The sequence below is a fragment of the Ursus maritimus genome, unplaced genomic scaffold (genome assembly GCF_017311325.1).
Source record: "Ursus maritimus isolate PB19 unplaced genomic scaffold, ASM1731132v1 scaffold_23, whole genome shotgun sequence".
Taxonomy (NCBI): Eukaryota; Metazoa; Chordata; class Mammalia; order Carnivora; family Ursidae; genus Ursus; species Ursus maritimus.
The window spans coordinates 7171855-7195096 of NW_024424786.1; the positions used below are offsets into that span (position 1 = coordinate 7171855).

The following is a 23242-nucleotide window of genomic DNA, read 5'->3' on the forward strand; positions in this document are numbered from 1 at the left end:
ATGCCACTCCCCAGGTGATTCTTATGCACAACTAGGTTTGGTAAATACTGTCTCAAGGCAACTAAATTCTTTGCACCAGGTAGGCACTCAGAATATTTTTCTTGGACTCTTCCTTCTCAGGTCTTCTCTTAGAAGTTGATGATTTTACAGAAGACCCCAAACAGTCAAAGCAATCTTGAAAAAGAACAAAGCGGGGAGGTATTACAATCCCAGATTTCAAGATATACTACAAAGCTGTAGTAATCAAAAAGCAGAGTATGGCACGTATACAAAAGTAGACACATAGATCAATGGAATAGAAGAGAGTCTAGAAATAAACCCGTGTTTTTATGGCCAATTAATCTATGACAAAGGGGCAAGAAAATATGATGGGAAAAAGATAGTCTCTTCAACAACGGTGTTGGGAGAACTGGACCTTTTTCTTATGCCATACACAAAAATAAACTCGAAATGGATTAAGGACCTAAATGTGAAGATATTAAACCATAAAATTCCTAGAAGAAAACATAAACAGTAATTTCTTTGACATCAGCCATGGAAACATTTTTCTAGATATGTTATCTCTGGCAAGGGAAACAAAAGCAAAATTAAATAGTTTCTGCACAGCTAAGAAAACCATCAACAAAGCAAAAAGGCAGCCTATTGAATGGGAGAATATATTTGTAAATGATATATCTGATAAAGGGTTAATATCCAAAATATATAAAGAACTTGTGCAACTCAACATCAAAAAACCAAACAATCCAATTAAAAATGGGCAGAGGATGAGAACAGACATTTTTCCAAAGAAGACATACAGATGGCCAACAGACACATGAACAGATGCTCAACATCATTAATCATCAGGGAAATGCAAATTAAAACCACAATGAGATATTGCTTTACACCTGTCAGAATGGCTAAAATTAAAAAGACGAGAAATAACAAGTGCTGGCAAGGATGTGGGGAAAAAGGAACCCTTGTGCACTGCTGGTGGGAATGCAAGGTGCAGCCACTGTGGAAAACAGTATGGAGTTTCCTCCAAAGAATTAACAATAAACTTACCATATGATCTAGTAATTCCACTACTAGATATTTACCCAAAGAAAAAGAACACACTAATTAAAAGATCTATTCACCCCATATTTATTGCAGCATCATTTACAAAAGTCAAGATACGGAAGCAACTCAAGTGTCCATCAATAAATAAATGGATAAGGAAGATGTGGTATCTATCTATCTATCTATCTATCTATCTATCTACCTACCTACCTACAGTGGAATATTACTCAGCCATAAAAAAGAATGAAATCTTGCCATGTGGAACAACATGGATGGACCTAGAGGGTATAATGCAAATTGAAGTAAGTCAGAGAAAGACAAACACATGATTTCACTCATGTGGAATTTTTTTTTTTAAAGATTTTATTTATTTATTTGACAGAGATAGAGACAGCCAGTGAGAGAGGGAACACAAGCAGGGGGAGTGGGAGAGGAAGAAGCAGGCTCATAGCGGAGGAGCCTGATGTGGGGCTCGATCCCACAATGCCAGGATAACGCCCTGAGCCGAAGACAGACGCTTAACCACTGTACCACCCAGGCGCCCCCACTCACGTGGAATTTAAGAAACAGAACAAATGAAAAGAAAAAAAAAAAAAGAAGAGAGACAAACAAAAAACCAGACTCTTAACTATAGAGAATAGACAGTTGCCAGAGGAGAGGTGGGTGGGCGCACAGGTGAAACAGGCAAAGGGGGCTAACAGGCTTATCCTGATGAGCACGGAGAAATGTACAGAACTGTTGAACCATTATATTGTACATCTGAAGCTAATATGACACTGTATGTTAATTATACGTGAATAAAAAATAAAATTAAGTTAAAAAAAGAAGTTGGTGATTTAACGGGGGGAAAGATTTTACAGTTATAAAGAGAATTAGGAAGAACTTTAAGCATGATTATGTAAAGATATGACACAAATTACAAGGTTAAGGATCATAATAAAAGTTCATTCAATAATAATTAATTCAATAAGCCTACACTAAGGTTCCCTTTATGTTACAGGTAATTATACCAGGCCCTAAGAACACAAAGCGAATGACGTACTGTCCTTGCCTCAGATATAATACAGTAGGGCTCAAGGGTTAGAATGGAGGGCTTCAGAATGAGATTGCCTGATCCAAATCCTAACTTCACCACTTACTTATTAGCATAGTGATAAGTTTCCTCCTGGGTCAGGGGCCAATCACCATGTGGACTCCCAGGATACAAACCCCTTACCTCTATCCCATATGCACAGGTAGCCCAGAAAAACTACATTCTTTCTGCCAAGCCACTGGTTCCCAAACCATTGGCCTTAGACCAGTGGCTGCTTATAGTTATACTAGTGGTCATCAATCCAGTATCAAGCATGTCAAAAGACCCAGCAAATAATAATTCATGCTCTGATATACTATTGTTCTCGGATTATGAGGATGATGTTGTGATAAAGGAAATACACATTCATTTTGAATCATTGCTGAATTATTTTATTCAAAACGATTGGAAAATTAGGCAATCAAATAATAATGTCCAAATGCTGGGGAGACCTCACTGAATTATTCTAGCTAGTTTATCAGTGTGAATATACTGGAGGCAGTACAAGTATTTTCATTTCTCTGGCACAGTGCTAAAGCATTCTAACTATAATAAAAATTACATAAAAATATTTAGTTCTTTTCAAATTATTCTTCACTGTGATGCAAAATTCTAGAAATGACGATGACCCTTGATTTAGAAACTGAGTTAAGATGATAGCTATTAAAAATCTTCCTATGTTGTGGGGGGAGGGAGGGCACCACCAAAGAATGACATCCCAGTAGCTTTAGGCATTATTTCAGTCAATGACAAAAGGGATATTTTTGTCTGATGAATAGAGGTGGACTTTTTTTTTTTTAATGTTTAACAAGAATACCCATATTAAAAGATAAGGTAGGGAATCACTGCTTAGTTCAAGTGAGTGCCTTTAACGATTAGTGCCACAGTGATCTGGGTTTTGGAGCTGTATAAACAACACTGAGGCTTTCTAAAATTTACCGTAGGTAGCAAACTAAGGCCATGAGCTGAGTATGTTATGCCATATCTCTATCTTTAGAGAGGATTGTCTTTTTAATTTATAAATTTTTATTTTTTAAAGATTTTCTTTATTTATTTGAGAGAGTGACAGAGAGAGAGCACGAGCAGGGGGAGCGGCAGGCAGAGGGAGAGGGAGAAGCAGGCTCCCCACTGAGCAGGGAGCCCGATGTGGGGCTCGATCCCAGGACCCTGAGATCATGACCTGAGCTGAAGGCAGATGCTTAACCGACTAAGCCACCCAGGTGCCCCTGAAGCAACTACTCTTGATAATTCCTTTGTATTTCTCCAGATTTAGTCTATGCATACACAAGCGTAACTGTGGCCGTATGTGTTTGTATATTTGCACGCTCATCTGTATATATGGATATCCCTCCCCAAAATGATTTCTTTTAAAGATTTTATTTATTTTTTTGAGAGAGAGCCAGAGAGCACAAGCATGTGAGCCGCAGGCAGAGGGAGAAGCAGACTCCCCGCTGAGCAGGGAGCCCAATGTAGGGCTCCATCACAGGACCCCACGATCATGACCTGAGCTGAAGGCAGACGCTTAACCCACTAAGCCACCCAGGTGCCCCCCCCCCCAAATGTTTTAATAGCTACTTTGAAAAAGTCCAAGCGGAGCCAAAGCATAACTCTAGGATGGTCAGTTGTAGTCATCAATGCCTGTCATGATGGAGTATTACTCAAATTTCCGAAACTATTGACCTTAATTTCCCCAAATTACTAATGCACTTCTCCGTATTATGGAATATATTCATGAGATGTTCGTTAACATTATATTTAATATTCTTCATGCAATGGTAATTAAATTCAGTCTTATCAGGAACATATAACCAAATTAACAAGGGGAACATGAAAGCTGCCCCAAGGTGGTGTGGACTCATTCAATATTCTCCACTTGGTGGCAAGCACCACACACTACATCTACTCCAAGGATTCTATTCTTTTAATTATATGAAACAATAGTTATTGATGGTTAATGAGTTACATAGGAAGAAACAATTTCTTCAGGTCCTAAAAGGCCTCACAACCTCTAGGGTCCATGTAGTAAAGTCTCCTAAAGTGATTTGGAAGAGCTAAAGGGTCCCTAAAGAACTTCAGTACTTGGAAATGACAGGCACAAGAGAATATCCAGCTCCCCCAAGGATCCTCTACATGAGGCCTACTAAAGGATCATTAAAGCAAATACTGTACTCTTTCCAGACAAGGAAAATGAACTCATTGAATCCTACAGGGATCCAGAGGCTTACTTTAACTATTACACCCAATTTTTACAACCTGCAGGTATAATTTCAATTTTTCTGACCCACTGTTGTTCTTAGTAAATTTAGGCTTGTGACACCACTTTGATTTGGGGGGGGGGGGATATGGTCAAGGAATATAGAGGACCTAAGTAAGGAAAGCCAAACAACTATAACATATTACAACCTGACTTTAGCTATAACCTGGCCTTCCAATTCTTTTGATCATGCATCTCTAGTAATAAAATATTTTTAAGCCCTCATCCCCAAATATGGTATTTACCTACGAATATGTCTGTACTAATACATTATGTACATTATAAAATATATGCAAAATTTTAAATTAAAAAGATGAGATTAAAAACTACTTTCCTAACATTTAAACTTTTATTTACTAATGATAAGAAATCCTTCTGTTCTTATCAAAACTTATTTAACAATATATTTTTAATGAAAGCGATATACATTTTTTGTAAAAATCTTAACATTCTGCCATATACCAAGAGGTAGGTATTATTCCCACTTTATAGATGATAAAACTAAGCTTTGAGAGGTTTTATAACCTCACAAATGCCAGAGCTATAATGTGGCAGAACTGGGATTCAACCCCCTATCTGACTCTAAAACCAGTGCTCTTAACCAATGTATTATGAGAATGGAAGCAATCAAAGAAAACACATTTATACTACAGTGTAAGTCAAAGAGAGAATAAATCCTTCTGACCAATCAGAATATTCTCTGCTCATTTGACCTTTGTTAATGGAATCAATTACAATCTCTGTATGACTTTGGGGAAGTCACTTTATTTATTTGAATCTTAGTTTCCCAACTTGGACTAGATGATCTTTAATGTGCTTTTTAGCATTAAAATTCCATGACTCAAGGCAGAGCACAGAGGATTTTGGGGGTAGTGAAAGATACTGTCATGGTATGTATGTCATAAGGACATGGTATGTATGTCATAAGGACATAATACACGTCCTTATGGCTTTGTCCACACCCACAGAATGTACAACACCAAGAGTGAACCATAATATAAACTATGGATTTTGGATGATAGTGATGTGTCAGGGTAGGTTCATCAACTGTGACACTCTGGTGGGGAATGTTGATAGTGGGAGAGGCTGTCCACATGCAGGGAACCTTCTGCTCAAAGTTGTTGTGAACTTAAAACTGTTCTAAAAAAAAGTGCATTAAAAAAACTCTAGGACTCAAATACAAGAACAAATGAGGCAAACGTCTTTTAAGCAGAATGGCCAGACCTTTGCTGATCTCCACATTAGGCAGGCTAAAGATGTCAAGGTCCATCACCCCTCCTTTCGTCTCTTCTGAGAGATCCAAGAGGACCAGTCTGTCTGCAATGCCCTGTACAGTACAATAAGAAAAAGAACATAGAGCGTTACGCAAACACAGCCAGTTACTCAATTTAATTTCATTTAGAAATTTAGAAGTGAAGTTAAAGGGGAATGCACAAGCCTCACGTGTTTTCTTTCTTTTTTTTTTTTTTTAAAGATTTTATTTATTTATTTGATAGAGAGAGAGGCAGCGAGAGAGGCAACACAAGCAGGGGGAGTGGGAGAGGGAGAAGCAGGCTTCCCGCTGAGCAGGGAGCCCAATGCGGGGCTCGATCCCAGATCACTGGGATCATGACTTGAGCCGAAGGCAGACTCTTAATGACTGAGCCACCCAGGCGCCCCCTCCCCCCATGTGCTGTCTTATGAAGGAAAAGTAACACCGTAGCAATAAAAGGACATGCAAGCAAGAAATTACTGTGAACCTGAGTAATGTGATCCTTTAGGCTTGACTGAAAATTGGGGTCTAGCAGGACTTAACTCAGAAGTCACAGACTGCAGATTTCCTTTGATGGGACAATCAGTAATAAGGATGAGTTGGGGTACTCAATACATTTGCTGTTGTTCTTGAGTTTACGTTTTCATTTTGATGTCATAATTTCCATTCTAAAAGTACTTAGAGTGATTTTGCTCTATTTTAGTGACTCATTTCTAGCATGGAAGTCAATACCAACGTCAAGTTTCTCTTTTAAAAAAAGGATAATAGGGGCACCTGGGTGGCTCAGTGGGTTAAGCGTCTGCCTTTGGCCCAGGTCATGCTCTCAGAGTCCTGGGAAGGAGCCTGCTTCTCCCTCTCCCTCTGCCCCTCTGCCTCCCCCTGCTTGTGCTCTCTCTCTCTCACTCCTGCTCTCTCTCTTGCTCCTGCTCTCTCTCGCTTGTGCTCTCCCTCTAATAAAATCTTTTTTATTTAAAGATTTTATTTATTAATTTGACAGAGAGAGATAGACAGCGAGAGAGGGAACACAAGCAGGGGGAGTGGGAGAGGAAGAAGCAGGCTCCTAGCGGAGGAGCCTGATGTGGGGCTCGATCCCACAACGCTGGGATCATGCCCTGAGCTGAAGGCAGACGCTTGACGACTGTGCCACCCAGGCACCCCTCAAATAAAATCTTTAAAAGAAAAAAATCAAAAAGGACAACAGCCATAAATCTAAAATAAAATCCTATTATCATGTAGAACCCTCCCCAGAGATCTCATGGAAAACACTCCGCATGCCTATAGGTGGCTGCTGGGGTGCCGTGGTCGGCTAACTGTAAACGACAGCATAGAAACTCCTCGAAGTCCGGTTACCTTTGTGGAAGGTCTTTTTCTAAAGTGGTAAGCAGTGTGAGGATCTTTCCTATATTAGAGTGCAGAGGCAAGAGTACCCAGGGATCTGCCAGATCATCAGCAGAAAGTACAAAAGAAAACAACCCAGCTACACTACTTATTAGCCCTGTGACGCTGGGCAAGTCACTGAACTTGGCCTTACTTCATGGGGTTATGAGGATTAATATGTGACCCAGAGCTGGCAGAGGGAAGTCCTCTCTACATTGTACCTATTAATTTTATTATTGTCAACTACACTCAAAAGAGAAATGCAAAGAAAACTATGAGTTACCGTTTTTATTTATGAGACACACAAAGATCCAAAGGTTAAACAACAGTAGTGTGGGAAAACAGGCATTCTTACACACTGTGGGTATGAGAATAAACTGGTACAACTGATATGGGGGACAATTTGACAAGTTCTATCAAAATTTAAAAACACAGTAATTTCTTTAATCCACTTACTTCATTTATAGAAATTATCCTACAAGTTCATTAGTACATGTGTAACATGATACAATGTGTATACAGAGATTCAAAAGACTCAAAATGACCTACATGTCCATCCGTAAGGACAGCAGCAATAATCAGGCTGTGTAACACAGTGGTTTAAGGCGGAACTTCCCAAGCTTTAAGGGATCACCATTTAATAGATCAGTACAGCACACGGAACACCGGGGGTTGTGTTAAAATGCATATTTGCTTCCATAGGTCTGGGGTGGGGCCTTAGACAATGCAATTTTAGTAAGATCTCAGATATTGCTGAGCAGTAGCTCGGCCACACGCTGAGCAGTAAAGATTTAGAAGACGGGCTCTGTAAACAGACTGCCTCACTTCAAATCCTGCCTCCATTTATTAACAGTGTGACTTGGGGCAAGTTGCATAACCTCCCTCTGCCTTGATTTCTTCACCTGTAAAATGGCAGTAATGACAGTACCTAATATATAGGGTTAGGTAAAATTTAGTAAAACTTAGTCAAGTCGTTTAGCTGAGTTCCTGGCACCCAGTACGCATTCAGCAAAGGTTAGTTACTGCTGCTACCACCACCATTACTACTGACATCATATTTGATATTTTGTATCTTGTATCAACATATTAATGTTTACAAAGAAAAATGGAAAAAAATTTCCATTTAGACAGTTTACAGACAAAAGAATAGTCATAGTGAGGCTCTTGGGACTTCTTGTACTTAACCAAAACTAAACAAAATTGATAAAACTCAGTACTGGTAGGGATATCAAAAATCAGATTGATGTGCGATTAGCAGCATAAATTAATGCTGCCTTTCTGAAGCACAATCTAGCAATATGTAATACGTACCATAAAGACCATTCATGCCCTCTGATTCACCAGTACTGGTTTTTTTTAAGATTTTATTAGAGAGAGAGAGCGAGAGCGCACAAGCAGAGGGAGTGGCAGAGGGATAGGGAGAAGCAGGCTCCACCCTGAGCAGGGAGCCCAATGCAGGGCTTGATCCCAGGACCCTGAGATCATGGCCTGAGCCGAAGGCAGACGCTTCACTGACTGAGCCACCCAGGTGCCCCACACGAGTACTCTTTTTGAGATTATGTACACCTAAAAGAAAATTCAGAGGAGAAAATAAGCAACTTGTAAAGCAGTGTTTATGGAAGCATTCTGTTTAGTAACAAAGGAACTGAAAACAATTCAAATTCCCATTAAGAGCGCCTAGTGTATTCAGATGGAGGGTGGAGGAAATGAAATGAAGTCAGAAGTTAGCATATGTTGCTCTGTGCAGCCAGCTCTTAAAATTTTCTAGCTCCCTGGATACAATCTAATAATTTACTAAAGTACAACCTATCTCTAAGACACGTGAGTCTGAAATAAAAAGGGAAGAATTTAGATGACAATCAAAAAAAGATTTTTTTTAAGATTTTATTTATTTATTTGAGAGACAGCGAGAAAGAGAGAGAGAGAGCATGAGCAGGGTGAGTGGCAAAGGGAGAAGCATACTCCCCGCTGAGCAGGGAGACCGATTAGGGGCTCGATGCTGGGACACCAGGATCATGACCTGAGCCTAAGGCAGACACTTAACTGAATGAGCCACCCAAACAATCCAATTTTCATAGAGAAGAAAAAACAAAATGCCAGCTACCAAATAAACAGAGAGGGACAGCTATTCTACTCTGGGCTACATCCCTGAAAAGACACAGACATGCTGTTACCATGATACTGGGACCCTGGAAGGTCTTTTGAACCTCTCTGGAAGGGAATTTAAGCCTTTCTGAAAAATAATATATACACAAAAGATCTAGTAAAAAGGACTGATGGAAAAATAAACAAATTTCAAACAAGTGTAAAATATCAATTTAGAAACTATGATTCTAAGAGAAAGTAGAGTAATTACAAAAGAAAAGGCAATCTTTAAGAAAAAAATGTTAATTCTAGAAGGAGCTAAAATTAAGTATTATATTAAATAAGAGCTTAATTAAAGCGGCATGACTCAGAAAACACAAAGGAATTGGTGACTAAGTCAGATGAATGCCGCGTTGAGGTTTCCCTCGGAACAGGATGATGAGCCCATTGTTCAAATCACTTTTTTAAAGCCTAGTCCGTGACTAAGTACTAATTAAGAAGCAATATCCCTGATGAGAGCTTTCAGCTTTTTTTTTTTCCTACTAAATACATTTTAAGGCAAAATGAGGTTTTCCGACATGACAAAATGAAACCATTATTTCTTGTATGTTAAACACAAACTGCCTAAAAGTGTAGCAATATGATAGACAGATTTATAACCATGATGCTTACATACCTTTGCTGAGATTGCTAATGTGCAGGCAATACCCAGTTCTCCACCTCCAACCACAGTTATTTTATTCACTGTTTTATGCTCGTGATTTACCCAGTTCTTTGAATTTATGTCTGAGACACCTAGAAATAAAAGTGGATTATCATGAGAATTTTGAAGTAATATAAAAAATCTTTTTTAGCCTCTTAAAAAAATACACCAACCTTCAGTAACTTGGTCAGAAAACATGGTGCTAGTCCATAAGCGGCATTCAAAAATATGTGAACAAGTGAAATGCAAGACAGACAGGAATCCCAGTAAATATTCTACTAAATAGACACTACCCCTTTAAAAATAAAGTATCTTTCTAAACATTTAAAAAATATTATATGAGACTAAAAAATCGGATTTCCATAATTCTGAAAACATCCTGATTCTTACCTCTCTGGTCTATAATGCAAAAATGTTTAACGCCTTACTGAATTTTAGAAGCATGGATATTTTGCTTTATCCTCAATGAGAAACACTGAGAATCATGAATTTTCTGATCTAAAATATTGAATGAGGCAAAAACCACATAAACATATCATGAAAAAGGTTTGGGATCATCATATCAAGTAATTTTGAACAAAACATAAATTATTTTATCTGTCTGTATAAGAGTAATATTTTACATTTTAAGAAGCCACATTTATCGGAACCGCATGGTAACACTTACCCTACAATAGATGTACAGGAATTTTTGATTCAACGCAGATACGTACAGATACATGACTATATTTACTTACAGAGATCCGGTAGCAGAGAGTAAAGGATATTAGTGAGAAATTATAAATTCATAACTCCCTGATGATTAAAAATACAAACCTTCAGTGATTTTTGCAATATAGGCTAGCAAGTCCACCTGCCGTGCCTCATCAGATGATGGTAGAGAATACAAGGGAAGTTCCTCTTGAAACTTGGCGATCATCTCTTTAATTAGTCCAACAATGACAGATTTAGGCTGCAGAATACAAATGGAAAAGTTCTGCAAAAATTTTCCTAAAGAATACTACCTTGTTAACCTATACATTGTTATCAAGTTAACCAAAAGAAAGTTTTGCATTATGCTCTTAGGTTTTGAAAACTACCACACAAATTGCATTATACTTTTTTTTTTAAGATTTCATTTATTTATTTGAGAGAGAGCGTGAGCGAGAGAGGGCACGAGCGGGGCAGAGGGAGAGGGAGAAGCAGACTCCCTGTTAAGCAGGGAGCCGATGTGGGGCTTGATCCCAGGACCTTGAGATTATGACCTGAGCCAAAGGCAGACACTTAACCAACTGAACCACCCAGGCGCCCCCAAATTACATAATACTTTTAACTGAGAAATTACTTAATTCTTTTAACTGAAAATTAGAGAAATGCTAATCCACATCTCCAAAAGATGGGAAAATAACATGAATGTGCTTATAGCAAAGTACCTACGTTCAGGAACTGTGTATCTTTTTTTGATTTTTTAATTTTGAAATAGTTGCAGACTTATAGAAAAGTTGCAAAAATAAGTGCAAAGCATTTTCATATACTCTTTACCCAGCTCACTCAAATGTTAACATTTTAGCACATATATTTTCTCAGTCTCCTTCCCTCTCTATACTTTTCTGAACCAATTGAGAATAAATTGCAAATCTAATACCTTTTCACCTCTAAATACTTTAGTGTATATCTTCTAAAAGAAAAAACAAAACAGGGGCGCCTGGGTGGCTCAGTCGGTTGAGCATCTGACTCTTGGTTTCCGCTCAGGTCCTGATCTCAGGGTCATAAGATCAAGCCCTGCACTGGGCTCCACACTTGGCATAGAGTCTGCTTGAGAGTCTCTATGTCCCTCTGCCTCTGCCCCTCCTCCTGCTTCACGTGTGCATGCACTCTCTCTCTGTCTCTTTCTCAAAATAAATAAATAAAATCTGTAAAAAAACAAAAACAAAAACAAAAAAAACCCAAAACAAAAAATGGACAATCTCCTATATAAGCATTATCACATTATAAAGGTAACACTGATAAAATATTATCTAATCCAGTACTGTTTCTTTTCTTAACCAACCTTAGTGAAATCCACATAACCTCTCTGAGCTTCAGTGTTATCAGCAATATAATATGAATAATAAATCCCAAGTGGCTGTTATGAGAAACAAATGCATGCAAACTATATGCTGTGAGTATAAAATATATATTATTATTATTAAAAATATTTAGTAGTTAGCTTATTTTAAAAAGTGCTTAATTTCTCAGAGTCTGAGTTTCACTATTTATAATAATTAAGACAGTGAAGTTATTAGGATCAAAAACTCAAGCACTTTTAAAGACCAAGCAGACAATAACGTGATGTATAAAGTTGTCAAGTATGAGAAAATTTAGGGAGATGGTTATTGTGGCAAATTGGAAAGAGTATACATATAGGCATTCAAATTCATATTAAGAACAAAACAAAGCAAAAGCACTTTCCTGTTCAACAAAATTCTGTAGGTCTAACACAGCACATTGAATCTGTTGGGGTAAACGTCTGCAATCCTTGGCCTAGACAGCCTCTAGATTTCTTCCAGCTCCAAAATTCTATGTAATTCTACGACATAATTACAATTCCAACTGCATGAGCAACTTAAAGTTACTGTAGTACTTTTAAATAGGGAAAATTTAAATAATGTAATGTCTTCTTAAGACCAGTTCTAGTTTAAAATTTTAGCTTACAATAAAGAGGCTCCGAATAATAAAATGAAATCAATACTGTTTGAACTGAAATCCAGCACAACCTCAACTAGCCTATATCTATCTGAGTATTTACCATACAAACAAAATATGAAAAGAGATGCCGATGAAAACCAGAAAAAGGAAACAGGAAATATGAATTCCCACAACAGGGCACAAATGTCAAAATACTGTTTGAGGATAGCTAAAAAAAAAGGAGGGGGTAAATATGGATGGAGATAAACAGACAATTCAAAAAAGAAGGAGCATACATGATCGATTGATATATGAAAAAGATTTCAATTTCTCAAATAGTCAAAAAACTAAACATTAAGATATCATTTTTGTCCCTCCAAATGACAAATTTTTATTATGCCCTGTTTATCACATTTAACTGGCAATCTTATTTATTAAAATCACCAAATAATGCAAATGACATACAAATTCATAAAGTAAAAGGTCAATGTCCCTCCATCTAACCTCCACTACCAACGGCCTGGTGTGCATCCCTTCTTTTTGTATTTCTTTTTTTCTTCTTTTAAAGGTTTTATATATATGAAAAATACAGAAAAACGTAAAGACAAAGTAAAACATGTCCATAATTGCACACCATTTGATGGGATGTATATAAAATAAAAAGTTGTAATCCTAACACCATCCTTCACTCCAACTTCACTTGACTCTTGACATATCCCTGTTCTCATTCAGGGGTTTCCGGTCCTCCTGTCCTACAACTTCCTGGATACACAGAAATATATTCTAAATTATCCTTTCATAAAAATCTTAATTACTTACAAAAATGAGAACATACTCTACATCCTTCTAAGTAAATATATAAAGACAAGCAAAGGTTTGTTTTGCTTTAATGATAGTACCTTCTGTTAGAACGAGGGCACTGCAGAACAGGGATTCTACACTGATTTCAAGTGATGGTAGACATACATTTTGTCTGGCTTTTGGAGGCCAATTTAGCAATATATAAAATAGCCTTCAAAGTATTTATAAACTTTGATCCAACAATTCCATTCCTAGAGATTTATCATTAGGAAATTATTAAAGATTTATAAATATGTATACATTTATGTTAACATATATTTATCTTTAAGGATGCTCTTCATTAAATTTCTAACAGACCAATTTGTAAATAAATCATGCCAATATTTTTATGCAAGATCATCAGGCAACCAATTAAAGACCACGTATTTTGAAAATATTGTTTAAAATGAGAAGTGCTCAATATAATGGCATATGAAAAATACAGAAAACAAAATTGCATGTGAGAACTTACAAAACAAATAAATTAGCTACATATATCATCATGAAGAAATTTTTAAAACTTAATGCTCAGTTAAAACAAAACATGCAATGGAAGATTTTATACAGTATGATTCAATTTACATACAGGTCAAAAACAGGCAAAACTACAAATAAATACATGTATTACATAAAAATCTTTAAGAAGGAGGGACTAGGAAATAATGTCGAACATCTTGCTACTAACTTTTCATGTGCTTTATCAACAAAGTACTGAGCAACTACCAGAAGAGAGTGCGCAAGTAAGAGTTGGCCCCAGACCTGGAGAGAGCACTTCATGCACGCTGCTGTCTGTCACTGGGGTTCGGGAACTTGGGGACTCCAGGGAGCTCAATTTCAAAATACTTTTAAAGTCCATATGAGGAATACCATTGAAAGAAAATTCAGTAACTTATTTGTGCCATTAGGATAAATACTCAGAAAAATAAAAACTTTTAAAAGAAAATCCAAACTGATCTTACATGGCTCCAGTTTTGAAGATAGGGCAAGTATATTCGGCCTTGAGCATCCACATGTTTTCCCACTGAGATTCCCATATTTGCAGTTGGCTTTAAGAAGCAAATGGGGGGAGCAAAAGGGTGGGAATCCAAAATCCACAAACGAATTGGTATATTATATGTATTACCTATTTGAGACAAAATAAACACATTTTCAAACAATGACGAAGCATACACATTATATTTACCGTACAGCTCGGTGGCATTTTAAGGCGTATGGTCAAGTGTATGTATGTATATAAAGGATTTCCACAAATCAAGGCCTACTTCTCCATTTTCATGTTCCCATTAAAGCACCAGCATAACACTTGAAGAACTTTAATTAAGACAACGACCAGCTTGTCCAATTCAATAATTATTTACAGGGCCTACTGTGCCAGGAATTTGGGATACAGCAACTTCTCTATGTAACCTTCTTTGCTCCATTCAAGCAGAGCTCTTTGACCCTTTCTTGAAGGGTAGTGGACATTTCTATTTTTACACTTATTCTGCATTGAAGTTATTTGCCTACAGGTCTGTGTTTCCTTTCACAATGTCAATTTCCAGAGGATTATGTATTATTCATTTCTATATCCCCTGCACCAAGTAAAGTGCCTAACACACTGGCTGACAATAAAGGTTTCTTATATAAATAAGAGTGAGCAAATGAATAAACAAATGACAAATGAGTGAATCCACAAAGATGAATTTGATACATTTGATACTGACCCTCAAGTTGCTCATTAAGTGCAAACAAGCTGGGTTACACACACAGAACTTGGAGCTGAAAATAACCTTAACAGTTACCTCGTCCACTTAAATTTCAGTGTACTGAGAGATGGGAACTCGAGTGCATGCACTTCCAGTGTTAACCACGTACATGCATCATGCCTACCGAGAGCAAAAATCTCTGACGGCCCTGGATGCCAGGAAGCCCAAAGCTAAACCTAATGAAAGTGTAAAAACTAAACTTAAACTAGAAATCTGATCAATTACCTTAGCTGTTCTATTGTATCTCCTGATAGTCACTCCTGCTTTCATAATCTTAGTGCATGTCTTTCACTGTATTTATGAACGTGGCTGCCCAGGAGCAAGAATGCCCGGGTTCGAATCCTAGTTTCCCCCATGACTAGCTATATGATTTTAGGCAAGTTCCTTAACTTCTCTGTGCCTCAATTCCTTCCTCCATAAAATGGAAATAATAATAGCTCCTACCCCATAGGGTTGTTGTGAGGATGGAATTAGTTAAGGCATGTAAAATTCTTAGAATGACATATGACATGGTAAGCATCATGAAGGGTTGGCAATTTTTGCAATTTACCTCAAACCCATTTTGGAAATAGGCCAAGTCTAAATTTAAAAAAAAGTTTTATTTTCCCCTGCATTCCTTTTCTTACTAAGGAAATCTTCCTCCCACTGAAAGCTACTTTTCTCATCTTGCTTCCTCCTCTAGTGATACGAGGATACTCAGCCCTGTCTGCACATTAGAGGCACTTAAGGAACTTGGAAACATACCAGTATCCAGGCCACTCCCCCAAAGTTTCTGATTCAATGGGATGGGGTGTGGATAACATTTTTTAAAAGCTTCCCGTGTAATTCTAAAGTGCAGGTAGGGCTGAAAATCAGTACATTATAGAAATGTCCTAATACTTGTATTTCAGTAGTTCTCAGAACCACACTCCTCTTCTACTTTTGTCTAAGTCTTAACAACAATTTTTTAAATTGAGATATATAACATATTAGTTTCACTGTATAACGTAATGACTTGATATCTGTATATATTGCAAAATGATCACTACAGTAAGTCTAGTTAACATTCGTCACCATAGCGTCTAAGTATTTACAGTTTGTGTATAGACATAGCAACTGATCCATAGATAATTCTGTGATTATAAAGTCATGTGATCACAGCACCACAAAGTGACCAACAGGTACTGAGACACACCATCAAATTCCTCCAGAAGTAGTTAAACTCTGTCAAATGTTATATACTCTCCGGAGGAGTGTTTTTCCAATTGTGGTTATGACAGGTCACAGAATTAATTTAGTGGGCTGCAAGCAGTACCTTAAAATGGAATTGAAAAGAAAATAGAATATACGACAGGTGGTACAGTGTTTCATTTATACATGTATGTAGCATGTTAGCTATGTATATAAAAGTCTTTCTTATTGTGCGTCACAATCAAAACATTTGAAAGCCACTGTTCTAGGCCATGCAAATTTTTTTGTTTCGTAATATAGTTGGAGTCGTAGGCCAAATCCTGATGCTGCCACTTTCTGTGTTGACCACTACATATTAAAGAAAAGGAAAGAAATGTCTACTGATGGTATCTTCCTAATTGACCAAGGATCTGCTGCCTCCCTTAACGTCCTGCCCCAGCAGCGTCCATGCACATTAATAGCCCATGCTTGGCAAAGCAACTGGTGAGCCTGATTCCCGTGTCTAACTGGTAAGATTCACTACTGTTGTTCTGTTCTCTTCTTCCTTCCTTCTTTCCCATTCTTTTCTGTCAGCAAATGCCCTGCCTCCTACCCTGCCCATTTAGCTTTCAGTAATTCACCACCGAAGAGTCAGAACTCCTGGTAGAGTCCTCAGATCTGAAGTAACTGTATCATAAAAATATAATTTAAGTTAGCTGTAAATAAAGTTCAGATGGGTATCATCTTATTAAGATGAATACACATCTCTAAAGAACGAGTGGATGAAGAAAAAGAGTCATCACAACCCTGACACTATCTCAGAGATAAGAAATAATCTAGAAAATGTCTGCAGGTTTACCTAAGGAAATATCAATGGAAGATTCATCGGGGGAATAGGACTGGGTGGGAAGCTCGTTACAAGCTTAACCTCATCCTTTCTCAATTGTTTAAATTTTTTTAGCATGAGTATGTATTATTATACTAATAAAACTAGGAGGGGCGCCTGGATGGCTCAGTCAGTTAAGTGCTTTCAGCTCAGGTTATGATCTCAGGATCCTCGGATTGAGCCCCGGGTCTGCCTCTCTGCTCAGAGGGGAGTCTGCTTCTCCCTCTGTGTACCCGCTCTGTCTCAAACAAATAAAATCTTTAAAAAAACAAGAACAAAAACAAAACTAGGAACTGAAAGAAATATAGGCAGACAAATAATCATAGTCAACATTAAACATCTATTATGTGCCAGGCATTACGCCAAGAGCTTTACTTATAGTAATTCATTTAATCCTCATAGTTCTAGAGTGAGGCTCTATTATTGTACCATTTTACAAATGACAAAGATAATACATTGTGACCTTCTGATCAGCAGGAAATAACTAGTGTGCATCACACTGAGTTGATATAATTCTACTCAAAAGCAAAGAAAAAAAAGAGTGTACTGCAAAAATAAAAGTACTACAGGTACCATTACTACTTTGGAAGACTCAATGTAAGAATCAATGAATTAACTCCTTGGCTCCCAGAGATGCAGAATGCCAATGAGGGGCATCATACCAATGATATTAAAATAAGTTTTATGCCCTCTTGTTACTTCCCCACACTGTCCTTGAAACTGAAATGCTACTAAGTAGTGATTCATTTAAATTCATGAGCGCCTCTGCTAATATATTATTACCCTTGACATCACTGGGGTGGGTAAGAATTGGGAACAAAATCAATCAACCAGTCAATCATTGGGGTGGGCAATAATTCTGTCTCTCTCTCTCTTTCTAGCATTTAACCATAATAAATGCAGAACACAAGTAATGGGAAACAGGTCTGAGTAAGGTTCTCTAGGCAGCCAGAAAAGAGTCTAAGAGCTTGGCAGGAGAGGAGCAAGGAGGGGGAAAAAATCAATTCTGCAATTTCTGCAGAGCTCACTGCTATCTACTCTCATCTCCAACCACATTCCTGTGTATAAAAACCACACTGAATTCCTATGCATTTCCTGTGCCAAAGGAGGTGTCATGGTGGGACGAGAACAGAAGCAGAATAAAACATGAGTGCACCCCGGGTGATGAGCCATCGTGGAGGGGAAGAAATTAAGAAGGGTTTGTAACAGTCTAGGGACTACTGTAATGAAGCACCTACTTTGAAAAAAGTCCCCCAAAATACAGCTGCTTGGTGTCCTTTGAGCAGTGTATTCCCACAGTACAGAGCTGAATCTCTTGTAAAGGAGCAAACTCCACTGTTCTCTCCCCATTTGTTTTCAGATCCTCCTCAGCCCTTTCTTCAGGGCACCTCCTCTCTCATGTGCCCAGCAAATTCATTTATTAGTCAGTAATCAAATAAACAAACTCAACCATTCAATAAATATTTAGCAAGCATTTTCTATAAACACAGCACTGTGTATTAGTGATTTTGGATAATATCCCTCCTGGGATTATTTGCATTTTAAATGAGGAATAAATGTTTAGTTGTGGAATTTCAGGCACCCCTTCAGAGAAATATATTAGAACCAGTGCTTCACTGGTGTTCTTTACATCATACTACATAAGCAATCACCTATGATACCTATCTGAAAGACTAGTCCTGTTGAACCCTGATAGAAGTAGGTCTGGACAAATAGGAAGAGTTCACTACAGGGGAGCTAGTGATTTTTTGTTTTTTTGGGCAAACACTTAATTATTTTAGCCTGTCAGGCCACCTGAAAATATGTTGCTTTCTTTGAGCTCTAATGGCCCCAAATTTCCTACTGGAGTTTCAAGTTATGGCCTGATACTGCTGTGTGGTCTTAGGTAAGTTACTTGACTAGGCCAAGATTCAGTTTCAGCCACAGAATGGGGACATCATACAGACGGAAAGGGAGAGTAACAAAACATTGATATAATGGAGAAAAAGGTGTGATCCTTGCATTTTGCTGTGGAAAGCAACGAGAACTCTCCATAAGAGCAGGCCTATGTCTGTGTAGGGGCCCAGGGCAGGCTGCCCAAGATGGGCCACTCTGGCATAAAGACTATTTTGAGTTAAAAGTAATCGAAACCCAGCAGATGCAGGAAAAGCTCTCTGCCTCCCTCTCAAATGCCTACATTTACACTGGAAAGAAGAGTCTATAGGAAGAAGAGAGCTCTTAACAGAGATTGCCCTTTACCAAGAAAACTTATCTGCCTAAGAGGGCAACCTTTGTTTTTCCAAGCATCTCCTTTCCCTTCTTGCTAAGGATCTTTCTCCCTTTTGTGTCCACAGGCCCCTCCCCTCTCCTTAGCTCATATGAGCTTCATATTGGCTCAGGGTCTTTGGAATCTCATGTCTGTGTGCATCCCTCATACGTATGTCTATTAAGTTTGAATTTCTCCTTTGTGTCGGTCTCATGTCAATTTGATTCTAAGTTCACCTCAAAGGACCACAAGGCAGAGGAAGGTCTTCCTCCCCAACATCTGTCTTACCTTCCTCTGTACACTGGCACCTAGGAGAGTAGTGGGCACGTAGTTGACACTCAGTTAGTATTTGTTGAACTGAATTGAATCTGTTGATATTAATCCAGGCCACAGCCTAGAGGGACAGCATTCTGCTATACGGAACAGCATTCTGCTATACGGAACAGCAATCTGCTATACCCAATAAGGTTCTGATTAGAAAATAAATACTTTAGAAATGTTATGGAACTACATAAATATAAGTTCTTGTTTAATTGCTCTTTTACAAAATTCCCACATTTTCTCCAGCGCCACACTTACCCTGATACATCACGGGAACAGTGCCAGTGAAATTCAGCAGGTCTTTCTGGGAACTATCTTTAAACACTGCAAGAAAAAAAGCCCCAAAATATGCACTTAAAAGTAGAAAACAACAGCATTAAAGTTTGTGCTGCACATACACACGTACAGAAGCACACATAATTTCTAAGTTCATCACCTAGGAATCTATAAATATGTTGACAAGGGGGAATTACAAGGTACTGTTTTCTTAGAAAGGCAAGCGGGCAGCTGAAAACACGCAGGGCTTGATATAGAAAGGTTCTAGGCCTACTTTCCCACTCAGACACATGCAACTTTCGACTACTTCAATCTCTTTGACCCTCAGTTTCATCGTCTACAAAACAAGGAGAGTAGGACTGCATTATAAAGTTGTCATAAGGATCAAACGAGATAATGTGAAAACACATCTAAGAAGTTTAGGATTATAAAATGTGGGGACATTATCAAATAATTGTAATGTGTAACAAATCAGTTATAATCACTTTCAGATACCAGACTATAACTTTATAATCAGAAAAAAAGAATGTTAGCTTTATTTTTTAAAGTTACCCTTCCGGAAGATCACTAATTATCTTCCTCAGTTTCTCTAACTGCATTATTCTCAACCTTTTTTACACCTTCATGTCCCTGAGACTTCGACTTACCCATCAATGACTGTATACAGTGGTGGAGATACAGAGGTGGAGAATTAATGCCCTCATCTCTGAATTGAATACAGAAAACACTACCTCCAGTTTTAAATCACCCAACTGTCTAGGAAGGTAATCCTCTTAGTACCTCAGTAACTATCCTATTTAGGCAGCGGGAGGAAAAATTCTAAATAAATTTTATGACCTATATTAGAAAGGGAAAAGAGGACACCAGGCTGACAGAAGATGCAAGACCAAGAGGGTGCATAAGCACAAATGTTTACCTTGAATTATATAAGTGAAAGGTAACAGTGGGTAAAAGGATCATTCCATGGTAAAAACTAAAACGGAAAAGAGCAGTGGAAGAGGGACTGTTATTCAGGAACACAGAATAACCTAGAAACGTGGTAGAGGAGCTGCAGGTGTAAATATACATTGTCTAATCAAATGATTCAAAAATCCGAAATAGAAGTGATTATGACACATCTTCAATAACAAAATGGACATTAACAATATTAATCCTATAGCTTGAGAGTTCAATGGCATCATGGGTCATTTTCTCTGAAGAGAAGAAATGAGAATAAGAATTAACTGGTATAATGACGTTTTAAGTCTATATGATGAAGAAAGACATTGAAAAGAACAAGCCGTATGCGAACAGAGGGCAAGACAGACATATGTACAAACCCGACTCCAACCCTAACTTCCCGTGTACTTGAACAAGTTATTTAAACTCTTTGAGCCTCAGGTTCTTTCTCGGAAAAATGAAGATGATAACACTTACCTCACAGCTTTGGTTGTAAAAAATATGTAAGATAATGCAGATAAAACATTTGGAAACATATCAGGCATTCAATAAATAGTAGCTGTGATATCCCCCATCCCAGGCACTTATGCAGCACCAAATCATGGGGTGCTAATCAAGAGAGGCCAGCCACAGATGGGCTAGAATTTAATAATTTCTTCTACATGTGACAGTGGCTATTCCTAAGAAATACTTCAATTACTCCTCGAGTTTTCTAATATATAAATAAATATTAATTAGACACACTTCTTAACACAATGAATTCAAATATAAAACATACCCATGTAGAACAAAGAAGTTTTTCAAAACTGTGTGTTTTGACTAATTTGTGGGTCCTAAAATCAATTTAGTGAGTCTCAATCAGCATTTGTTTTTAAATGAAGTGGAATGGAATAGAAAATGCCAGAGTGTACACACTATTTCAGTTGTGTGTCTATGGAGTCACGATATAAAATGTATCTCCAAGGGGCACGAAGGTGGCTCAGTGAGCTAAGCATCTGCCTTCAGCTGAGGTCATGCTCCCAAGGTCCTGGGATCGAGTCCCACATCAGGCTCTGTGCTTGGCAGGGAGTTTGCTTCTCCCTCTACCCCTCCCTGCTGCTTGTGCTCTCTCTCTCTCTCATGCTCTCTTTCAAATAAATAAATAAAATCTTTTAAAAAAATGTATCTCCAAGTATGGGTTGTGCTCAGAAATTTTAGAAGATACTGAAGTAAAATTGTTCTTAGGTAACTATAAGCGAACAAGATAACTAAAGCTTTGTTATTAATAATTCAGAATCAACCATATGGTAGGCAGAATAATGGCCTCCAAAGATGCCCAATATCCTAATCCTTGGAACCTGTGAATATGTTAACTTATTTGGCAAAGAGACGTTTTAGATGCAATTAAGTTAAGGACCCTGGGATGGGGAAATTATCCTATATTATTGGAGTGAGCCTAATCTAATCACATTGGTCCTTAAAAACAAAGATTTGGCTACAGAAGAATGGTCAGAGAGGTGCAACATTGCTCACTTTGAAGATGGGGGAAAGAGATCAAGAGCTAAAGAATGTGGGTCAGCGCTAGAAACCAAGAAAGGCAAGGAGGGGCGCCAGGCTGGCTCAGTCAGCAGAGCGTGCAACTCTTGGTCTCAGTGTCATGAGTTCGAGCCCCACCTTGTATGTAGAGATTACAAAAAGAAATAAACTTAAAAAAAATAAAAATAATAAAAAAGACAAGGAAACAGATCTCTGCCGGAGTCTCCAGAAAGGAGTTGAGACCTGTCAACACTTTGATTTTAGCCCAAACATGTGCTGTACTTCTAGCCTACAGAACTCTAAGACAGTAACCTTGAGTTTTTTTAAGCTACTAAATTTGTGCTGGTTGGTTGTTGTTGTTTACTTTTTATCTTATTTACTTATTTATTTATACTCAAGTATAATTAACACACAGCGTTCTATTAGTTTCAGATGTACACTACCATGATTCAGTAATTCTATACATGTGTCAGTGCTTGTCAAGGTAAGTGTGCTCTTAATCCCCTTCCTCTCTTTCGCACACCCATCCCACCAACACCCCTCTGGCAACCAACAGTTTGTTCTCTGTATTTAAGCCCGTAAGTTTTTGCTAATTTGTTCTGGCAGTAATAGAAAACTAATACAATATGTTGTATTAACTTAAATTTCCTCCAAAACCACAGGTTGCAGAGTACTGTTCAAAATCAAGGGATAGAAAAGAGAAGTGAGAAGTTATAATTTTGTAGCTCTCTGTGAATAATTAACAATTTAATGTAGCTAAAACTAGGGTTATGGTTCTTACCATAGGTGTCCATAGAATATCTGAAATGTGGGAAGAACATGTTTACATTCTTTAGTTCTTCCACAGTTAGATCTCTGAACTTGTACTGAAAAGAGAAAAATGAGAACGGAGTAAG

At 37.8% G+C, this 23242-nt stretch overlaps 1 protein-coding gene across 4 annotated transcripts in view; it reads right to left on the bottom strand.

Annotated features, from left to right (window-relative positions):
• The window catches only part of UEVLD (UEV and lactate/malate dehyrogenase domains), a 43257-nt gene that overhangs the window by 13555 nt on the left and 6460 nt on the right, over positions 1-23242 (bottom strand). For 3 of the 4 annotated variants that reach the window (XR_005837069.1, XM_008686919.2, XM_008686916.2), the window contains exons 2-7: positions 23128-23212; positions 19875-19940; positions 14230-14393; positions 10601-10736; positions 9758-9876; positions 5592-5694 (exon numbers count right to left, since the gene is read on the bottom strand). Coding sequence is in view for 3 of the 4 variants with exons in the window: in XM_008686919.2 (XP_008685141.2) it covers positions 5592-5694; positions 9758-9876; positions 10601-10736; positions 14230-14393; positions 19875-19940; positions 23128-23212 (673 nt within the window). In the remaining variant the exon portion in view is untranslated. The remainder of the gene's footprint in view (positions 1-5591; positions 5695-9757; positions 9877-10600; positions 10737-14229; positions 14394-19874; positions 19941-23127; positions 23213-23242) is intronic. The other variant, XM_008686917.2, reaches the window with a different exon arrangement.